The sequence below is a fragment of the Pollachius pollachius genome, assembly GCF_949987615.1.
Source record: "Pollachius pollachius genome assembly, chromosome: 3".
Taxonomy (NCBI): Eukaryota; Metazoa; Chordata; class Actinopteri; order Gadiformes; family Gadidae; genus Pollachius; species Pollachius pollachius.
Window position 1 is genome coordinate 38,623,855 of NC_136936.1, and position 19,946 is coordinate 38,643,800.

Below are 19,946 nucleotides of genomic sequence, written 5' to 3' on the forward strand. Positions count from 1 at the left end.
ATAAGTTTTGTATGGTGAATTATTAATAGGTATTTTAAAACAAGCACATTATTCCCCTTGGTATGCACACATAGGCCAACCGTGTATTTTTTGTGTAATGATTTTGACTATTTATTTTTGTTTGTTGTGTTTATTTTCATGGATAGTATGATTATTTAATAAATTTGTTTAGAAAAGGTTACGTGAAATGTGCATTGTAATGAAATGCAATCCACACAGACACACACACACACACACACACACACACACACACACACACACGCACACACTGTTGTTGGGGAAGCCCAAACATTAAATCGACCTCCCCAAATGTCACTGCGGTCGCTACATTTATGCAGTATAGCAAAAACAACATAAGGGTGTACGGTTCGAACAGCTATCTTAGATGGTGACACAACAACACGACTCTAGATGTACAGCCATTGCACCCACCAAGCCCATACACGTGTACACATTTAAAAAACAAAATGGAGCTAGGTCCTACTCTGTCTTTAACCCACTCGGTCGCCCCCCCCTCCTGCACTATGGTCTACCGTTGTGGAGCGTCGCCAACAGAGGTCGTTGGCCCAGCTGGCAGTTCACCTCCACACTGGTTGCCAAGGTGACAGCGCAATGGAGTGACAGGAGTGGTGCGGGGGCTCTGTGACTGGCTCTGTCGCCACACATGATGGTGTTTTCTTTTCTTTTTTTTTCAGGTCTAGATTGTAGAGATTATCCATGTGAGAGAATAACACACACACAAACACATGCTGACACGGGTTTACACCGGTGAGCCGGGGTCATGTGTTAGAGTTTTTATTATCGACAAACATGGTATAGGTCAGGAGGGGGGTACGTGAAATGTGTTCTCAGTCGAAACGATTGCAATGATAGCGTCGGTTCTTAATATTGGTATAGGGTCATATCCCTCCCAACCCTATACCCAGAGTATACCTTACGCCTGCAGGCTAACATTATATAATATACTGCAATAAGTGAAACAATGAGGGTTCTGGTACATGGCTCAAGTCAGCCCTGCGGAGGTGTTAAGTGTTATTCGGTGTGTACAGTAAGGAGGAGAGTCTAGCCTCAAGGTTAATGTGTTATCCTGCAATGTTGGTGACGGCAGGTTGAACATGAACTTCCTGTTGAGTGCAGGCCCAAGAAAAACACAAAAGTCGTTAGCAAGAAACACGTCATCGCTGTCCTATCTAATTCTCACTCCTGAAAATGCCCTTTTTTTTACACACACGGTAAAGGCTGTCAAATATTGATCAGGTTTGGGTTTAAATTAATGTTAAGAACCAAATTAACAAGAAATTAGGTTGCTAAATTTGAATAAAATACATTTGAAATGAAGTTAGCAAAGTTAAGTGGAGCAAAGACATGCACACACTTAAGGCCTGTACACTCTCACACACACACACACACACACACACACACACACACACATACACACACACACACACACACACAGACACACACACACACACACACACAAACACACACACACACACATGCAGGGAGTCACGGACACACACACCCACACACACACACACTTACACATTTGGGCAATTGTATACCCACCACTGAACATTAGCAGAGTTACGAGGAAACTTGGGCCTCTCAGTTATAAATAGACATTTAATTGCTGAGACGTGAATGGACCATTTGAGTTCTGCAGGTATAAAGAAGTCACTCCAGGTTAACTAAACTCTGCCTCAGTGGACACAGAGCATAGCATCCACTTAATTCTGTTTTGTCTAGGAGAAGCAAAGCCACACTCAAGTCGTCATGTCGATACAACATGTCGGTACATTTTAAATGTATAGGCTACAAACAAGAAACTACCACAATAGCATACAATACATATTACATGTAGGCCTACATCCTGAGTAGCTTATTATGTGGAGAAAGGAATGAAAAAGTGTCTGAAACATACTGAGCCAAGCAGGTCATGCCATACTGCAGCAGCCGATAACCGTCCACAGTTGGCCCGCGACGGGTTTCCCAGAGCTCCGAAAAGCTAAAGACGAAGATAAAGAAAACGCAGGCCAAATGTAAGCTCATAGGATTGTAATGTGATCCCCTAGAAGCTTAAGAGCCTTAAAGGTGGAAGATGCTTGTGGAATTAGCGGATATCATCAGTCATAGCCCGCAGGTGTCTTGCTGGAATACAAATGATGCTATCCAACAGGAACACGTGGAGGACGGACTGCTATGCCTGAGAGGTGAGAACCCCCCCCCCCCCCCCCAGTTAGCACGCCTGTTCTCTTAAACCACCTCTTGTGTGGTGCTTGCATGTCTTTTGTCGTGGTGCATGTGTGCTTGGCCTAATTAGGAAAGGAGTTATTTTCATTTCAAATAACTAATGTAATTGCATGCACACAGCACTTGTTGTAATTGCGCCCTGATTCCTTTACACAGTCAACATTGAAGAGTAGTAGTCAAGTCATATTTTTTTAACCAAACCCCACCACTTGATGCCAGTTGCTGTTTGAGGTCTGCCTGTCCATGCTTTAGCGCTGACATAGGCCTACATTTAGAAACATTGATTAACCACGCTGTGCTTTCCACCGTCGTCTTGCTCTCCCTCTCGTCTGCTCATTACCAGTCCCCACTGTTTGGTGTTAATTATTGTCACATTGCGGAGGTTGGTTTACCACCAAACTCTAACACTGATTAACAAGCTGCGCCTTCCTCAGTGTGAATTTGAGCTCCCCTCTGAAGAATTAAAACTGCGGTGTGGGATATATATATTCTTTATAACATGGAGGACTCGTTTTACTTTGAGCTAACTGGAATGTGTGTGAGTGTGTGTGTAGACCTATGTTTGTGTGTGTGTGTGTGTAGGCCTAGGTGTGTGTTTGTGTGTGTAGGCCTGTGTGTGTGTGTGTGTGTGTGTGTGTGTGTGTGTTTGTGTGTGTGTGTGTGGTCGTGTGTGTGTGTGTGTGTGTGTGTGTGTGTGTGTGTGTGTGTGTGTGTGTGTGTATGTGAGAGAGACAGAGTGAGATTGAAGGAGAGAGACAGAGAGAGGGAAGGAGGGAGAGAGGGAGAGAGAGAGGGGGGGAGGAGAGTGCTCTTTTCCTGAGGCATTTCTTGTGGAAGGTATGATGCAGAAGGCATCAACGTCATTGTGATTGGCACCAATACTTTTCCTTATTGCTATTTAGTGTTTTTATATTTTTTAATTAGCCTATAGTTTGCTCTTTTGAACGATGAAGTACTACTAGACTCTCCCCAATCAGAAATAAATTAAAGCAAACATCTTTGGAATAATGGTCAGGGAAATGAATTATCTTCCCAGCAAGCATGTTGGGTGCTACTGAACGTGACCAGCATTCGTGCGCCGGACCGATGGAGTGGAACTCGTTTGATGCGTACGTTCGACACATGGGCACGATGCCAATTTAGACAAGCGTACCCACTAAAAGAATATAGTGCTGCATGCTAAGTGTGCGAGTATCACTCCATGTGCGTTCATGCCTGGCCGGGCGTGTATTTGCCCGCTTATAAGAGCATACATGGACTTTATTTTTTTCTTCATTCAGAAATCTGTCTCTAGGTTATGGTCTACATGTAAGCCTATTCCAAATTTTACAAAAAGTTTGCATTTGTTAGTGTATTTATATGTTGTTGTTGTTTTTTTTTTTTATAACAATTACTATTCGTGTTCGGGATATGGGTTGGATCATTAAAATGGCAATCAATGTTATGATAGAAAGTGTTCGTTTTGTACCTTGAGCGACAACTTTGAAACAACGTCGCCCTCTTCTGACCAATGTTTTTAGTGCATTTCAACGCGATGGATTACGCTTATTACAAATAGGATATAGAGCTATTGTAGGCCGGCCTACATGGAGATATACAAATACAATTAATAAAGAAAAAAATATCGTAGAGGAAGTTTTTCCTTGGGAGGCTTCGACCAACTCATTTTGTCGACAAACCACACTTGCGTGTTGTCGTGGTCCCCAACCTGATTGAGCTTGTGCTGTGATCTAGTAAGGATAAGGCTCTGTTTTCTCTAACCGTCTCCTCCCTCTCCCTGTGTGTCTCAGGCCTACTGATTTAAAGACTTCTCCCCACCGATTCTCCCTGCTGTTTTACATAAAACATGAGTATTGCATCTAAGACTGGTTCAGTGTCTATCCCAGATGTTTGCACGTGTCACACGTAACCTTGCTCTATACAAATGCATAGTTAATTAGAAACGAAATATAGGGTAATTATTTAAAATTATTCAAACACGTCCACTGTGGGTCTTTCTTTATGTAAGTGAGAAATGCAATAGCTCCTAATGACATGTTAACTCCCATTAGCTCATATATAATAGGCCTACAGTGTAATCTTATTTTTGAAACACAAGCTTTCTTGATGTACATAATGGATTACTGCCTTCAAGTGGGATTCAGCATGCAGCTTGGGCTGGTTTGTGGGCTACTTGTATTGACCTGAGGTTGGTACAAGAACACAACACTTCATCCCACAGGAGTCTGCATAGGTGTGGTCAGCAGTGTGCGATTCTGAATTGGGATATAAATATTCACACATTGTAGGCAAATGTACATGACCATACAAATGACTGATTCATTACTTATAGCTTTTGATTAATAACACAATAATTACCGTTTTGGGCTTTCTCCAAGGGCTAAGCTCTTGGACAGCTTTACCAACTGATGAGTGTGGCCCAGCAGTGCCATCTGGTGGCGGGGATTGAGTATGGAACATGCTGCTCTGACAGGCTATCAATTCAATGTTTCAGTTATTGGATAAGCTCCTAGAGACCATAAACAAATCCCATTATAGGATGTCCTTTACCTTAACTAACACTTGCTTATTGAAAACAGTCCAAACTATATTTATCTAGGTTAATTAATTTGAGCCATAACATCTAAATAGAAAAACAATTATTTATTCTCATCTACAGTGACAGTACAGATCGTTTATTGTCCAAACGCGTATAAAACCCTTTTATATCAACTCTGACTTGCTTTGAATGTAGGTCGTCAAAAAGTATACATAGCTCAACTGACAGTAAACTGGCAGTTAGTAAAGACCAAGAATTGGGACTTCCACTGAACCCCGCTCCCCCCAACAAACACAAGACACACTGTACCACTCTACGTACAATGCCATTTACAAATAAGAACGTTAAACAGAAACCAAGTCAGAAAATGTTTGCGAGAATGGTCATGTTTATTATTTCATGAAATCTAGACATTTTTTTTTTTTTATTAATCCTAACCAAGTAGTTTTGTTGCCTAAACCCAACCAAGTAATTTTGGTTGCCTAAGTCACCTAAATCTATAAAAGACCATGGACCAAAACCCGTGGGAGAAAGACCTGAATACGAGCCATTCATCCACCACAACCTCCTAACCTCCATGTCATTTGTGGCTCTTTATACTACGTCACCTGACTTTCTTAAGGCTTTCTTGGAGCAAGCCATGAAGACAAACCGAGTGCTAAGGGCCATGGCAGCTATTTTTCTAAATGGTCGCTACAGACCTGCTTGAGAGCTTTATGAAATCAACCCAGAGGTTCTGGATTCAGTCTATAGTCAAACTACACACTGGATGGACTCAGCCAATGTAGTGAAACAGCTCCCACGGACCCCTCAATTCTCCATGGTTCTATTGTATTGAGTGCAATAAAAAGATTATCTGTAGGTTCCAAAAAAAAGACAGCTTTGATCATCATACTATCTTGAACAAAGTGATTAGCATGCATTTAAGGTCCATCGCCAGTAGAGGATGTATCGGTTGTTATCATGACACATTGACATATTGACAGACAGCTTATATTTAGGGTTGATTACCCACTATTGTGGTATGTGTGTTTCTGTCTCCAGCTGTAGAACTCTATGTCATCACCCCAAGGCCCAGACAGCATGACAGGCAATGTATTACAGTACACTATGTGTACTGTGTCTTCTCAACAATTTCTAGAGGAATATCAATATTATATATCGACAACTTAGCTTTGATTGTGTGTGTGAGTGTGTGTGTCTGTGTGTGTGTGTGTGTGTGTGTGTGTGTGTGTTTGTGTGTGTTCAGTGCCCGCCACACAATTATTACAAAAATAGGCATTGTTTTAACTTTTAACTTTAACGCTGCCATTTTATTGTGTTGTTTGTGCTTGCCATATTTTACTATTTATTATTTTATCCAAAGTGTACCTGTCAGCCTGCCATTAAGGATCAGCTAGGGATTTGGCTTCTCATTTAACACCACTATACTATATTCTTCTGACCATATAATGGGAAATAAATGTATTTGGTGTGATGATGGTATTTATATGTTAAAAGGTGTAAACTGCTGCTACCTAACCATCAAACATGTTTAGCCATCCAGTCATGTATTAATAAGATCATTGACATAAAATTTTCAAAAGTCAAAAGAAAGTAACTAGTTACAAGTGAGTGATACTGTATTAAAAGTTACTGAATTTTATTCACTGGCTTCAATAGCAGGAATCCATGATACGCTTCATGCTCATGAACCTCTGGCCGCTCATGCCCATATCCTTGAAGCTCCTGTACTCTCCGGGCCTCATGTACATCATCCTTCCCTTGTAGTGGGGCTGCTCGTACATCAGCCAGTGTCCGTCCATCACGTGGCAGGACTGGCAGTCGGACATGCGGTAACGATCCTGGATGTTGTCACAGTCGTCCATCATCTCATTGGACTGACCACCGAAGTTCTCCCTCTCGTAGATCTTCATCCTGAACTGGCCTCTGTGCTGTAAGTCAACATACGTGGAGAGACACATTTCAATCAGCTGTAAATATTAAAAACAATCATCACTAGGGTTTGACTTTAGTCAAGGTACAGAATACAATTAGGCTATACATTTGCACAGAAGAGGATGTTTGTTTTCAAAGTCAATGTTTAATACCGCTTACCATGGGGATCATGCGGCAGGACCTGATGCAATCGCTCATGCCCATACGCTGGTAGTCAGAGTACTCGCCCCTTCTAACAAAGTACTGGTTTCCCATGTAGCTGGAGCGGTCGTACACCATGAAGCAGCCGCTCTCTACCCTGCAGGAGTGGCACTTGCTCAGGAAGGAGGTCATATCGGAACAGTCATTGCTGGTCTCATAGGAGCGACCCTGGAAGTTCTTGTCCTCGTAGAAGATAATCTGAAAAGAATTTCCAAAAAGGTCACTATCTTAAAGCAGTGTATTTCAGATGTGTATTACATGAACTAAACACCCGTTTGATGAAACATTTCAAATTACTACCCACCTTGCCCATAGTCATGATTGCAGTTGGTTGTGTATTGGCCCAAAGTGATTGCACAGTTTCATCTGTGTGTCTCTCTTGCTTTTATACCTGACCCCACACCCAAAGAATACATGACCCTTTTGTTCAAATTCCTGACAGAGCAACATGGAACAGAGGCCCCCTGTACAATAGAACTTTGTGTATCAATGTGTACCACAAAGTGGACTTCAAAGCACCTGATTTGTGCTGGTGGCTTATGTGAAAAGAGGTTTGGCTATTGTTCTGATATTGGTATTGCTGATAAGGGGGTGACTGTGAAATTGAAAATATAAATGAACAAAAAAAGTGTTTATGTTACCATTTATATTTGTTTTTGAGATACTTCAACTGTAAATGAGCTATCAACCAACATGGGCATTCTAAATATATAAATGACATTGAGTATAGTGAAGAGATTGTTAACAATAAAATAAAGAACTTCATCTATTGCTGCAGAAAAAAAGAAATTGCTGCAGTCATATTCTATTGCTGCAAACCATCGGCATAATGTGACCTAATACAATTGTCTATTTGATTGCTAATTTGTGTGATATTTTCAATGTACCGATGCTCAAAACATAACATAACGTTAAACAAGTAAAAAAAATTGGCCATTTAGCCTGGCTCGGCTCAGCCAGAACAGAGAACTTGTTCAAAGAGAGAGGTGGCTTAAAGCATTCTCAAAACGTAAACTTGATCCAAGACCTGATATCATCATTACCTCACATTTTGGTTGATTAAGAGATTGCACAGTTAGATCGAGAGTTTCCTACAGTTGGTGAGGAGGTTAATCTCTTGAACTGAACTGCTACTTTTCTTGAAAGGAGTTCCCTTTCTTCTTCTTCGGTGGCCGAGGGTGAGATTCACTAGCAGGGAGGAGTCTTAGGTGTTGCCATGCGTTAGCGACTCAATTTTGTGTTTAGTACAGAAGGGCTGAAACTATACAATTTGCAGTAGATGTGGTCCTATGATCTTAAGCACATTATAGTCATATCGGAATGGCTTGCAAATTGGTGTGAGCATTGTATGCAAATCAGTATATGAGAGCATGGTGCGCACAAGCAGGAGCACCAAGAGGGGTAGGGGTCCACAGGGGCGGGGGTCCCAAAAGCCCCCTAAAAAACACGGCGTGGCTCTGCAGCACCACCAGTTATAGATAAAAAATAAACAGGCTGATATAAAGTCTCTCCGAGATGGCCAGTGATATCTATTAACCATCTTTACTATTGTAAATTCATCGTTTTGTTTCAAACATTAATTTTATTACAATACATTTTACCATGCTTGAAATATGTCATACCAGGTGGAAATATGTGGTCCAGGGGGCTTTGCCCATGCTGCACCCCCCTCCCCCCTCTCCCAGCTTCAACTCCTTGACCTCCACTGGGGGCCATCGACGGCCCTAAGACCCCCAGCCCAGGGGCCCGTACAGTACTTGTGGCCCTTCTCACAAGAAAAGGGGTTCTTACCATTAATGTAAAGAAGATTCTGGTTGCTTCGTTTGAGAGGGATTGTGAGCGTGCTAAAATCTCTGATAAAAAAATACTTTATTTTCCTCTGGATTGGGCTTGCTCTCTGTTAAATTGTTGGGTGATCCAGGAGTGCTTCAAAGCAGAGGCAACTGTTGTTTTTTGCATACAGCAATTTAAACCTGCACTATGTCATTTTTATTCTGCCGCTCTTATCTGTGGAATTTTTCCCAACCATCATGAGAAAATCTCCAAATGATATAGCTATAACTGCAGCTCCAGCTCAAGCCACTAGATGCTGCTAATAGGTCAATTTAAATAGAGCCGGTTTAGGCTTTTTATTACCACAACGGTACTACATCAAGATAGATGGTAGGATGGGTGGTGGGATAAACAAATGGAGGGATATCTGCATGGGTGGATATTTGGATGAAGAATGGATGGATTAAAGGTTGTTTGCATGGCTGGATGGATGCCAGCAGGGTTGAACGCATGGATGAATAGAATGCTGAAAGTATGAATGTAACAACCACGATGCAAGGATGGAGGAATGTATTGCGGATTGCTGACTGAATGGTGTGATGGCTGGCTGACTGGATTGATGGTTGGATGAAAGATGATAGTGTTTGACAATATTCAAATACAGCAATAATCGTATCTGTCAATTCAGAGGGTTATGTAATCTTTTTAAAGTAACTAACTATAGTTGGGATGTTGGGCCAATTGAACCACCAACACTTTCATCGCTTTAAATAATGACATGCACTTCTACAAAGTTTTGAGATGGTTAGGTTTAGCAGTAGCGCTAAATCCAACTTTTTGTAAGTAGATCTACTGCTATATATTAAAACTAATACTATAATATAATGCTATTTTACTATAGTTTATACTATATACTATACTATAATATATGTATAGTATAGTGTATAGTATATACTATACTATATAGTAAAAATAGTAAAAAATATTTAAAAATATATTTTACTATTACAGTAAAATATATTTACTTTAATAGTAAATATATTTAGAAATAATGTCTGAATGCTGTTTCTCAGTTAATGTCCTTCACACTTTTGCGTTTTAATTGGATACAAATATATATAGAAGCCTTTGATATGTAAATATTTATATATTATTTTTAGCATTTTTTTCTGGGTCAAATTGTATTGATAAAGACCACACAGGTAACACAACAGATTAGCAACAGATGAAATACTTTATTTTATAATAGTGCTTTATTTGTTCATTTACAAAATAAATTAACACATGTCAGTGATACGCCTCATGCTCATGAACTTCTGTCCGCCCATCATATCCTTGAAATTCCTGTACTCTCCGGGCCTCATGTACATCATCCTGCCTCTGTACTGGGGCTGCTCGTACATCAGCCAGTGTCCGTCCATCACGTTACAAGACATACAATCGGACATGCGGTAACGATCCTGGAAGTTGTCACAGTCGTCCATCATCTCGTGCATCTGGCCACCGAAGTTCTCCTTCTCGTAGATCCTGGCCCTGTAGGCTCCCCTGTGCTGTACGGAGACATAGAGAGGCAGACATTTACAGTTTGGCTTTGTTTGATCAGTGAACCTATGCATGTTTGAAGACCAACAATGCTGGCTGTATTACAGCTGTAAAACAGAACTGTACCACCAACCATCAGTGGTAGCCACATTTAATAAACGGCGTCTCTCAGATGTTCTGAGATGTCAAGGTGCTAAATATGCAGGGTTGTGACAAGTCGTACCATGGGGATCATACGGCAGGAACGGATGCAATCACTGAACCCATTCATGCGCTGGTAGTCGGAGTACTCTCCCCTCTTCATGAAGTACTGGTTGCCCATGTAGTTGGAGCGGTCGTAGGCCATGAAGCAGCCGCTCTCCACCCTGCAGGAGTGACACTTGCTCAGGTAGGAGGTCATGTCGGGACAGTCGCTGCTGCTCTCATAGGAGCGGCCCTGGAAGTTCTTGTCCTCGTAGAAGATGATCTGGAATAGAGAATGAAAATGTTACCATGTTTGCAATAAACAATTAGATAGTAAATGATGAACAGAACAATGGTCTGCTCTGTCCACTGTGAGCGTACCTTTCCGTGCATGATTGCTGATGTAGTGGGCAGTGCTGTAGCTCTAATGCTTGATGGAAGCCTGTTTTATACCGAGAGAGGCATCCAAACAATCTATGGGACCATTGTAGGGAAGCAAGTAGTCAGCAGTATCCAATGTCACTCACTGTTTGTTTCCAATGTTTCTATACACTAATGTTTCTATACACTAATGGAGAAAATGATTCTAGACCATCAGCCTTTTCTATACCCATAGTTTGGAATAGAGTTTGTTCACTCTTGAATGTAGTAATAAAATAGTGGTTTAGTTTAATTGTGTTCACTCTTGAATGTAGTAATACTGGTTTAGGATGACACACTATATAAAGATTTAAGGCAGTAAGAAAAAAATAATATATTTAGATATTTATCTACTCAACAAAGAATACTATTTGATATTGAATTAAACAATTGCAGAAGATATGAATGGTAGAAATATTGTAGGAACATTTCAGTTTGGACCAGTAAAGGTTTTGTCTTGCATTACACAACCAAACTAACTGTTCAATTGTCATTCTATTTGTATATACATTATTCTTTTGCAGATTTATGTGTGTTACAGCGTCTGCCGTAGATCTTGGCGGGAGATTGGATCACCCTGTGTGTTTTGACTGTCTGTATGAGTCCGCCTTTCTCCTACTCAACCAGACACACCTGTGGATCATCTTAATCAACGCTTCCTGCTTATCTACTGTGTCTTCTCAATCATTTTTCACCAGATTGGCAAACAGTCTAGCAATGTCAGTAGCGTTCTTTGTCTCTATGTATCCTCGTCGTTATATTCAAGAACATCGGGTTCTAACCCTCTGCTTCTGTCTAGATCTTCTCTCTACTGCGGTGCTATCATTCCGCACCTCCTTGCTGGTTTCCCCATCGACCAGGTCAGGCTTCCGTATAAACCAGCCTCTGCTCATTCCCATCAAATAAACATTTGAACTTTACAACCCTTGTATGTCGTCATGTGTTTGGGCTCCCTCACCCTCGGGCCGTAACAATGTGTTGGCATGAGGTGCAAAGATATGTTAAGTCATCCAGAGGGAGGGGAAACTAACTCATGGCCGCTTGTTCAAGAGTAGAGCTTTTTTGTGACACACAGGATCATATAAAAACATAATACACAACTACAATTCACAATCCAATCACTTTTGAACTCATCAACTCAACCAGGGTTCTACTGAGGGTGCTATGGATTCCACAGGAGGGGAAAAAGGCATCAATCGTCTATAAAACTACAACAGTGGATTCAAAATACTAACCTTTATGAAGAACACTAAAATGTTGATGCTGCAGAAATAGTTCTTATGTATGTCGCTTCTATCCAAAGCGACATACATAAGTGCATTTGTCAGAAGAAATACAAACAATATATCGGTGTGGGTACAGTAAGGATGTTCATAGAACAATTTTTAGGTTAATCCATTCCCCATATACAACAAAGACGGTTAGGATAAGATGCTACACAATGCTAAGTATTTTGTTTAGTGCAAGGACGTGAAAGATATAATAAGTGTGTATATTAAGTGCCAGAACGTACAACATACATTAAGTGCGTACATTAGGTGCCAGGATATACAACATCCAATGAGTTAGTAAGAGGGGTGTGGGGGGATCATGGGAGGCTGTGCAGGGTCTAGGTGAACTCTGAAATATTTTCTTAATTCCCTGAACTATTTTCTTAATGTTACTTAAAGGTGATATATTATATGTGTCACCTTTACACCAACTTGTGATGTCCGGAGAGGCAGATATTGAAAACGACTTGTAACGACCAAGCACATTAACACCTGGTGGTATATGTCACCTTTAAGTGCTTAAAACAAAGGCCTATAGGTTGTTTAGAGGTGATGCTCGGCGCTCTCTTAAGAACCAGTTCTAATAGCAGACGCTTGACTCCTTGGCGTCTGTATCTGCTAAAGGTAATATGTAACACATTACTACAATGTTAGTAAAGTTGAAATGATAATGTTACCTGTTACCTGTCCTCCAAATGCCTCGTGGCACATAGGGCCTTTACAGAACCTTTCCATTTCCCTCGGTCCGCTGCTGCAACTCGCACCTCATCCCATGAGCCCCAGCCACCATCTCTCCTCTCTTTCTCCACGTTGTCCTAGGTCTTCCTCTTCTTGTTTTCCCTTCCGGTGCCCACGTCATTGCCACATTGCCATCACTTTCTCTATTCTGCCTCAAGATATGGCCGATCATCTTCCATCTTCTGATCTTGACTTCCTCACTAAGTGGCTTCATCTCAGCTCTCTTAAGCAGGTCCTCAGACCTGATATGATCTTGCCATCGAACACGGAGAATTCTGCGCAGGCACTTGTTATTGAATACATCAACTAATTTGTCATCACCTTTGTTCATTTTCCATGGCTCGCATCCATACAGCAAGACAGGTAACACCAAGGTCTTGTACAGTCTTAGCTTAGTTCTCCTCGAGATGCTGTTTGAGTTCCAAAATCCTCTTTAGTCTGACATATGCCCCCCTTGCCTTTGAGAGCCTGTTCTGTAGGTCTTTCATTCCGCCTCCTTCTTTACTAACTTTTGCTCCAAGATATGTGAATTCTTCCGCCTCCTCGATTACCTGCCCATCAATGTTTATTCTTGTCTGGTTTTTCGCGTTGATTCGCGTTGAAGAATTTTGTCTTTCCAAGGTTGATTCTAAGCCCTACCCGCTTGGCTGCCTCGTGCATTCTAGTGGTTTTGTCTTGGATGTGCTGTCTTGTGGAAGATAGTAATGCCACATCATCAGCAAAATGAGGTCATCAAGTTTTGATGTTAGCTTCCGTCTAATGCCATTCTGTCCTTCACTGACTGTCCTTCGCATTATCCAGTCCATAACAATCAGGAAAAGGAACCCTGACATATTGCAGCCTTGCTTAACCCCAGTCGTGATGTCAAAACCACTCGCCTCCCTCTCCTTGGTCTTCAACAGCACACTGAAATCTTCATAGAACAATTTCACTATCCTCACGAACTTCTCTGGGATTCCGTATTGTTGCATACTTATAATGATCCATAAGCTGTCACGGTGAACCAAATCGAAAGCTTTTTCAAAGTCTATAAAGTTCACATATAGTTTAACAGTTCTATGATGTTCCTCAGTATAAAGACTTGGTCTGTTGTTCCTCTTCCTTGCCTATAGCCCGCCTGCTCCATCCTCAGTCTCTTGTCAACGCCATTTCTCATTCTGTCAATGACAATTCGTCCGTGTATCTTTTCAACGACGGACAGCAGTGTTATGCCTCTTGAGTTCTTACAATCTTTCAGGTTGCCTTTCTTCGGCAGCTTTATGATCAACCCTCTTTTCCAAGCTTCTGGGATAGCCTCAAACTCCCACACCTTCGACAGCAACTCGTGTACTTTCCTTGCCGAAAACTCCACATTTGTCTTTTTTAACTAATTCTGTGTGATGTTATCAATGCCAGGTGCTTTCCAGCTCTTCAAGTTTTTAACTGCCTCTTTTACCTCACCCAGAGTTGATTCGCTCACTGCCATTTCCTGAATTTCGTCTTCCAAATAAAATCCTACTTCGTCGTGATGGTTATCGGATTCCCTGGCGTTTCCCTGTTCAGCACTACTTTAAGGTGCTCTGTCCATCTATCCTGTACATCCTTCTTCTTACTGAGTAGGTTTCCGTTCTTATCCATCGCTGCTGTACTTTGTCTTGGTTTTTCATCATGTGCTGACCTCATGCAGCCTCTTCACATTGACTTGGGATGTTATCTAGCCATCTCCTCTTGTCTGCCCTGATACTCCTTTTGACCTCTCTGTTCTTCTCTACATATTTCACCCTTAGTTGTGTCTTCACCCTTTCTGAACGAGTACTTAAGATCTTCTTATTGGTAGCTTCCCGTTGATTGACTAACTGCCATGATTCCTCGCTAATCCATGGTTTCTTCTTCTTCCAGGGTTTACCTAAGACAGTTTCTGCAACTTCTGTGTACGCTTTCCGCATTACCTCAAAATCCCTCTCTACTTCACATTGGTCCTCTCCTAGGTCTTGTTGTTGTTGTTGTTGTTGTTGTTGTTGTTGTTGTTGTTGTTGTTGTAAAGCATGGTGCCTATTCTGTAAGCTGATGTTGAAAGCTTTAGGTACATCTTCATTTCCCAGCTTGGATGTATCATACTTGACTCGGTTGGTGTTCCTTTACCTCAGAGGTCTCTTTAACCTTAGTTTGACTGTTTTACATACAAGATAAGGATCACTTCCCACATCTGCAGACCTGTAGACCCTTGTATCCTTCACTGAGTTCCTAAATCGCTTGCTGATTAAAACATGGTCGATTTGGTTTCTGGTCTTTCCCTCTGGCGATATCCATGTCGCTTTGTGAATGGTTTTATGTGGAACTAATGTTCCTGTTATTACTAGCTCATTCATGTCGCACATATCGCAAAGCCTTACTCCAATGTCGTTCCGCACTCCCAGCCCGTGTTTACCCATAACTCTTTCATAATTCACATTTTGCTCTCCAACCTTTGCATCCATGTCTCCGGTGTTAATCAACATATTATGGACATTCTTCCTATCCAGTACATCTTGTAGCCTTGAGGAGAGCTCATCCTTGATTCCTTCATCTTTGTCCTCAGTTGGTGCGTAGACATGTATGATCGTCAATTTGATGTGCCTTGAATGGAATCTGGCTTGGAAGATCCTCTCGCAAATTGGTGTCCATTCTAAAAGGGCTCCAGCTGCTTCTTTGGACATAAGTATACCTACCACAGCTCTGTGGATGTCATTATCCAAAGTAAATAAAAGTCTCGCCATCTGCCAGTTGTACTTTTCCTTGGCCTGTCCAATGCGCCTCGCTAATACCTATGATAGCTATTCCTCTCTTACCCATTTCCCTTGCCACCTGATCGAGATTTCCAGTCCTATGCAACGTGCGCACATTCCAGTTTCCTATCCTCATGGTGTGTTTCGGGTGCACCAATGACCGTATCAGCCCAGGTGCGTCCTTCTGGCTTTGGCGCCTGTGCATCATCATGCATCTACTATGAGGTACGGTCATGGTATTCCCTTCATCTAATGAATTGGTTCTGCTTCTGGTTTCTGTAATAAATTGGGTTAGGGTTTCTGTTTTTCCAGGAGAGGGTTATTAGCCCTCAGCCCAACCCCCAACCTGGAGGACCAGGGGATCACTCTTCGTCTGGCCCCTAGCCTTTGACCTGTCCGACATGGGTGACCCTGCCAGGAGTCTAGGGCTCCAGTCGGCATAGCTCTAATGGTCATCGGGACTCGCAAACCGCCTCACCACAATAAGGTGATGATCCCGTTGGAGGCGGCAAATGATAAGAATGTTACTAAAGTAACATTGTAACATAAGGTTTTCCTTTAAAATGAAGTTATAATATGTTTGTTACATTTGGAAGGTAATCGCCCAACACTGGTCATTATCCAGATGCATTTAGTAGAATATAATCAAAATGATAATAGTGTATTAAGCCTAGCCTTGGAACCAGACGATTCCGCAAGCTCATGTTCAGTTCAATGTGGCTGACTGATACGATGACTGCACAGAGGACTGCCCTATGGGAGCGCTGCTGAGGCCTGTTCGAAAACAACAAAGAAGGCTGCCGCTGATGTTTCCTACATTTGGCGGCTCCGATTGGTTGTAGGTCTTTCCAATTGTTAACAGTGGCATTTTGGCCTGCACTAGTTTACAACACCTCTTGGATTTCAAAAATGAGCTGAGAGGTTTTAGACTAATATGCATTTGTGAAGTGGTCTGGTGGTATCAAGCCTCATGAAGCCCACTAGTGAAGGGCTAGGGGGGGCTGGACTCGTGGATCCGTCATAGTTATGTTCTAATTATGTGTAATATTATGCTATAAACTCATTTCAAAATTCAAAATATTTGTTGTTTCATTTACTTTCAAACTGCTTTGTACATCTGAAAACAAATATGCAGATTCATGACTTTGAATTCAATTAGATTTTTATTACAAATGTTACATTTCTAACACATGTCAGTGATACGCCTCATGCTCATGAACCTCTGGCCGCTCATGCCCATATCCCTGAAGCTCCTGTACTCTCCGGGCCTCATGTACATCATCCTGCCTCTGTACTGGGGCTGCTCGTACATCAGCCAGTGGCCGTCCATCACGTGGCAGGACTGGCAGTCGGACATGCGGTAACGCTCCTGGATGTTGTCACAGTCGTCCATCATCTCATTGGACTGACCACCGAAGTTCTCCCTCTCGTAGATCTTCATCCTGAACTGGCCTCTGTGCTGTAATGCAGAGATTCAGAGAAACAGTGTAAGCAGACTAATAACCAATACACAGTCAATGAAAAACAATGTGTAAGTAGGTGAAAATAAATTAATTGTTGAGTTCTCTTACGAAGGGGATCATCCTGCAGGACCTGATGTTGTCAAACATCATTCCCATGCTCTGCATGCGGTGCATGTCGTTGTACTCTCCCCTCCTCATGAAGAACTGCTGGCCCATGTAGTTGTTCCTCTCATAGACCATGAAGCATCCGCTGTCCACCCTGCAGGACTGGCACCTGCTCATGTAGGAGGACATGTCGGAGCAGTCGCTCATGCACTCATAGGAGCGACCCTGGAAGTTCTTCTCCTCGTAGAAGGTGATCTGAAAAAAGATAGATGTTTTCAATATTGTTAAATTGACATTCAAAGATAAAGTTTAGATATTTTCAATGTTATACAATGAATGTATTATTTCATTTTTTTGAGTTGCTTACCTTGCCCATGTTCATGCCGGTGGTGGTCATACTTGATAATGGATGAGCTGGTGTTACTGCTGTTGCTGCTGTCTGGTTTGGTTTTACCCTTACTTTTATACTTGCCAATACCTCTAAAGAATTTTTGGCCCCCATTGTGAAAAGCCCTTAGCCAGCAAGAGTATAGAGGCCTGTATAGGGCTGTGTGACCCTGTCATGTGACTGGTCTCTCGAAGACTAGAGTTTTTCCTGATCCCTTTCATCAGATAACACAATGCATTTTAACAGTAGTCATTGAGCCAATGGCAATCTATTGTCTTGTGCTGTTCGATAGTATATATATATATATATATAGGAAATAGGTTTTTATTTTAGTTCTTTAAACATTACATTTTTTTGTACAAGATTTCATCATATATATTTATATACTTAAAAAAAACACATGACTATAGAACACATTTGGTTTGATAAATATAGAAATACTATGTCTTGCCTTATGCATTATCTAAAAACAAAACCTGTGTCAATGTTCAAATTAAACCGACGCCATTGGCAGTTGCTCTAACAGTAAGCTTTCAAATATTTATTCTCCTGTAGATCTACTATTCTCATTTAATATCATCCCTGCTGAGTCAACACACATACAAGCATTTTTACTCTTCTGTCTTCTTTTGTGTGAAATTTGTTGGTAGGTTTTCGGGAATAAAAAAAGACCCAGTGCTGACATATTTCTCAACATAAAACTCCACATTCAATGCTTTATGTTTTTTTTTTACGCCTAAATAAACTGGTAAACATAAAATTGTAATACACTTTAATAAATGAACCTGTTGCATATTACTTAGTCTATATTGATTTCATATCTGCATTCATGTAGCAAATACACTCATATGTTCTCAAGTTATGATTCTTGTTTGGATCAGATATTCTTGAGGCAGCAGGGTGTCCCGGTGACACTGAAGCGGAGAAGGTGAGAGCCATTGTGTAAAAGGTGTGCATCTCATCAGCTTGCCCACTTTAAAGCCATGTTCAAGTTTGACAAAGAACCCCCCTGGCAGCTCTTCATGTAGCAGTGGTTCATGATGCAGAAGCATCCATGCATCCATTAGCCATTAATCTGTAAACTCCTCTCAGAGTTGCTCATGGATGAGGTGGAAGAAAATGAAAGCGACCAAGCAGTCGTAAGCCACTCATCTGCAAGCACCGCACAACTTATGTCTCTGATGGATGATCATCACCAAGACCAGTTTAGCTGTGTAGCTGTTTTTACATTTAAGAAAAAAACGCAATTCACACATTGCAGCCATGTTTCACAAAGAATGTTTAACTTTGTAAAGAGTTGAATTTTATATTATTTTTAATAAAATCAAAATAAAGAATAATTTAGTTATGGTAGCTGAATAGTGACTAGATATGCTGCTATTCTTCTCATCGAACTGATCTGAAATATGTAAAAAACAGACACTGTTTATTTGGATTTCTTTGACATTTTAAAATGACCTTTTTTCCCTGTCTGATTTCATCATTTTGTGAACAAAATCACTGCTGATCATTTCAGCCCTACTTAAAATGTCAGCCTGCAGAGCCAAATTATTTATTTTACGCAACCAATTCCCCTGCTATGTATGTGCTTCTGAGAAGCTCGCTTGTTGGGTTGTTTCTGCTCTGTATTAGCCAAAATAGAGAAAATAGTAAGAAGTTGTCTAGCCTTGATAGTTTAAATCTAAATCATCATCACAACTATATATTTGTCAATGGATCGGCCTAATTACAACAAACACAATCTCTAAAGCTGAACCAGAACGAAATAGGAAGTGAAGGTTAATGCACTTATGTGTGTTGATGATGCGTAATCTTGATGCCTCTGGTATCATTGATTCGGGGCTAGGTATGACTCAACAGATTGGTAAAGGTTTAACAAGTGTTTTATTCAGAGATTCAAGGTATATGGACATGGACTCTGGAAATGGTTCATGAAGCATCTCACGCCTATAGGGTCTGATTTACCCAGGTATATCTTCAGTCTATGTTGGTATAGGCTGAATGGTAAAGAAGCCACACCTGTGTCTTATTTATCTCAGTACCACAAAACGCTTTTGTCCTGACCACTCTATATGTAGAAGCATAAACTTATCAGAACTGATATTGGCACTATGTGTGGTCCAATGACGTAATAATGTTTGCTTTAATATCGTGTGTTCTAATGAGGATAGATAGAAATAAAAAATAGAAAAAAAATATAGAAAAAGTTCATTTAAATCAGTGTCCACCCTTTACTATGTTACTATCCCCCAAGCGGGTACATAGTGAAATGGGATCTATTTTGTATCTAGCACCACACGTCTTCTGGGCTAGCCCCAGCCTGACATCAAGGTCATATTTGAGGACATTGACAGGAAGTATAGATTTCTCCAGAGTCTCTGTTTTATCTAG

At 41.2% G+C, this 19,946-nt stretch overlaps 2 protein-coding genes across 5 annotated transcripts; both read right to left on the reverse strand.

The window, feature by feature from the left end:
* Positions 1-6,444: 6,444 nt before the first annotated feature.
* LOC307072806 (gamma-crystallin M3-like) lies at positions 6,445-10,819 on the reverse strand (the record flags this gene model as incomplete). 4 transcript variants are annotated; one of them, XM_079732294.1, is made up of 3 exons in its annotated part: positions 6,445-6,723; positions 6,887-7,126; positions 10,808-10,819. In XM_079732294.1, the coding sequence occupies 3 exons, from the start codon at positions 10,817-10,819 to the stop codon at positions 6,445-6,447; spliced, it is 531 nt and encodes a 176-aa protein (XP_079588420.1). The 4 variants fall into 4 exon arrangements, with proteins under 4 accessions (XP_079588420.1, XP_079588418.1, XP_079588419.1 ...); XM_079732292.1 differs by lacking the exon at positions 10,808-10,819 and adding an exon at positions 10,467-10,589; XM_079732293.1 differs by lacking the exon at positions 10,808-10,819 and adding an exon at positions 7,233-7,247.
* A 5,963-nt stretch (positions 10,820-16,782) lies between these two features.
* On the reverse strand, positions 16,783-17,564 carry LOC307072807 (gamma-crystallin M1-like; the record flags this gene model as incomplete). The annotated part of the gene is made up of 3 exons (XM_079732296.1): positions 16,783-17,058; positions 17,171-17,422; positions 17,535-17,564. The coding sequence occupies 3 exons, from the start codon at positions 17,562-17,564 to the stop codon at positions 16,783-16,785; spliced, it is 558 nt and encodes a 185-aa protein (XP_079588422.1).
* Positions 17,565-19,946: the final 2,382 nt, after the last annotated feature.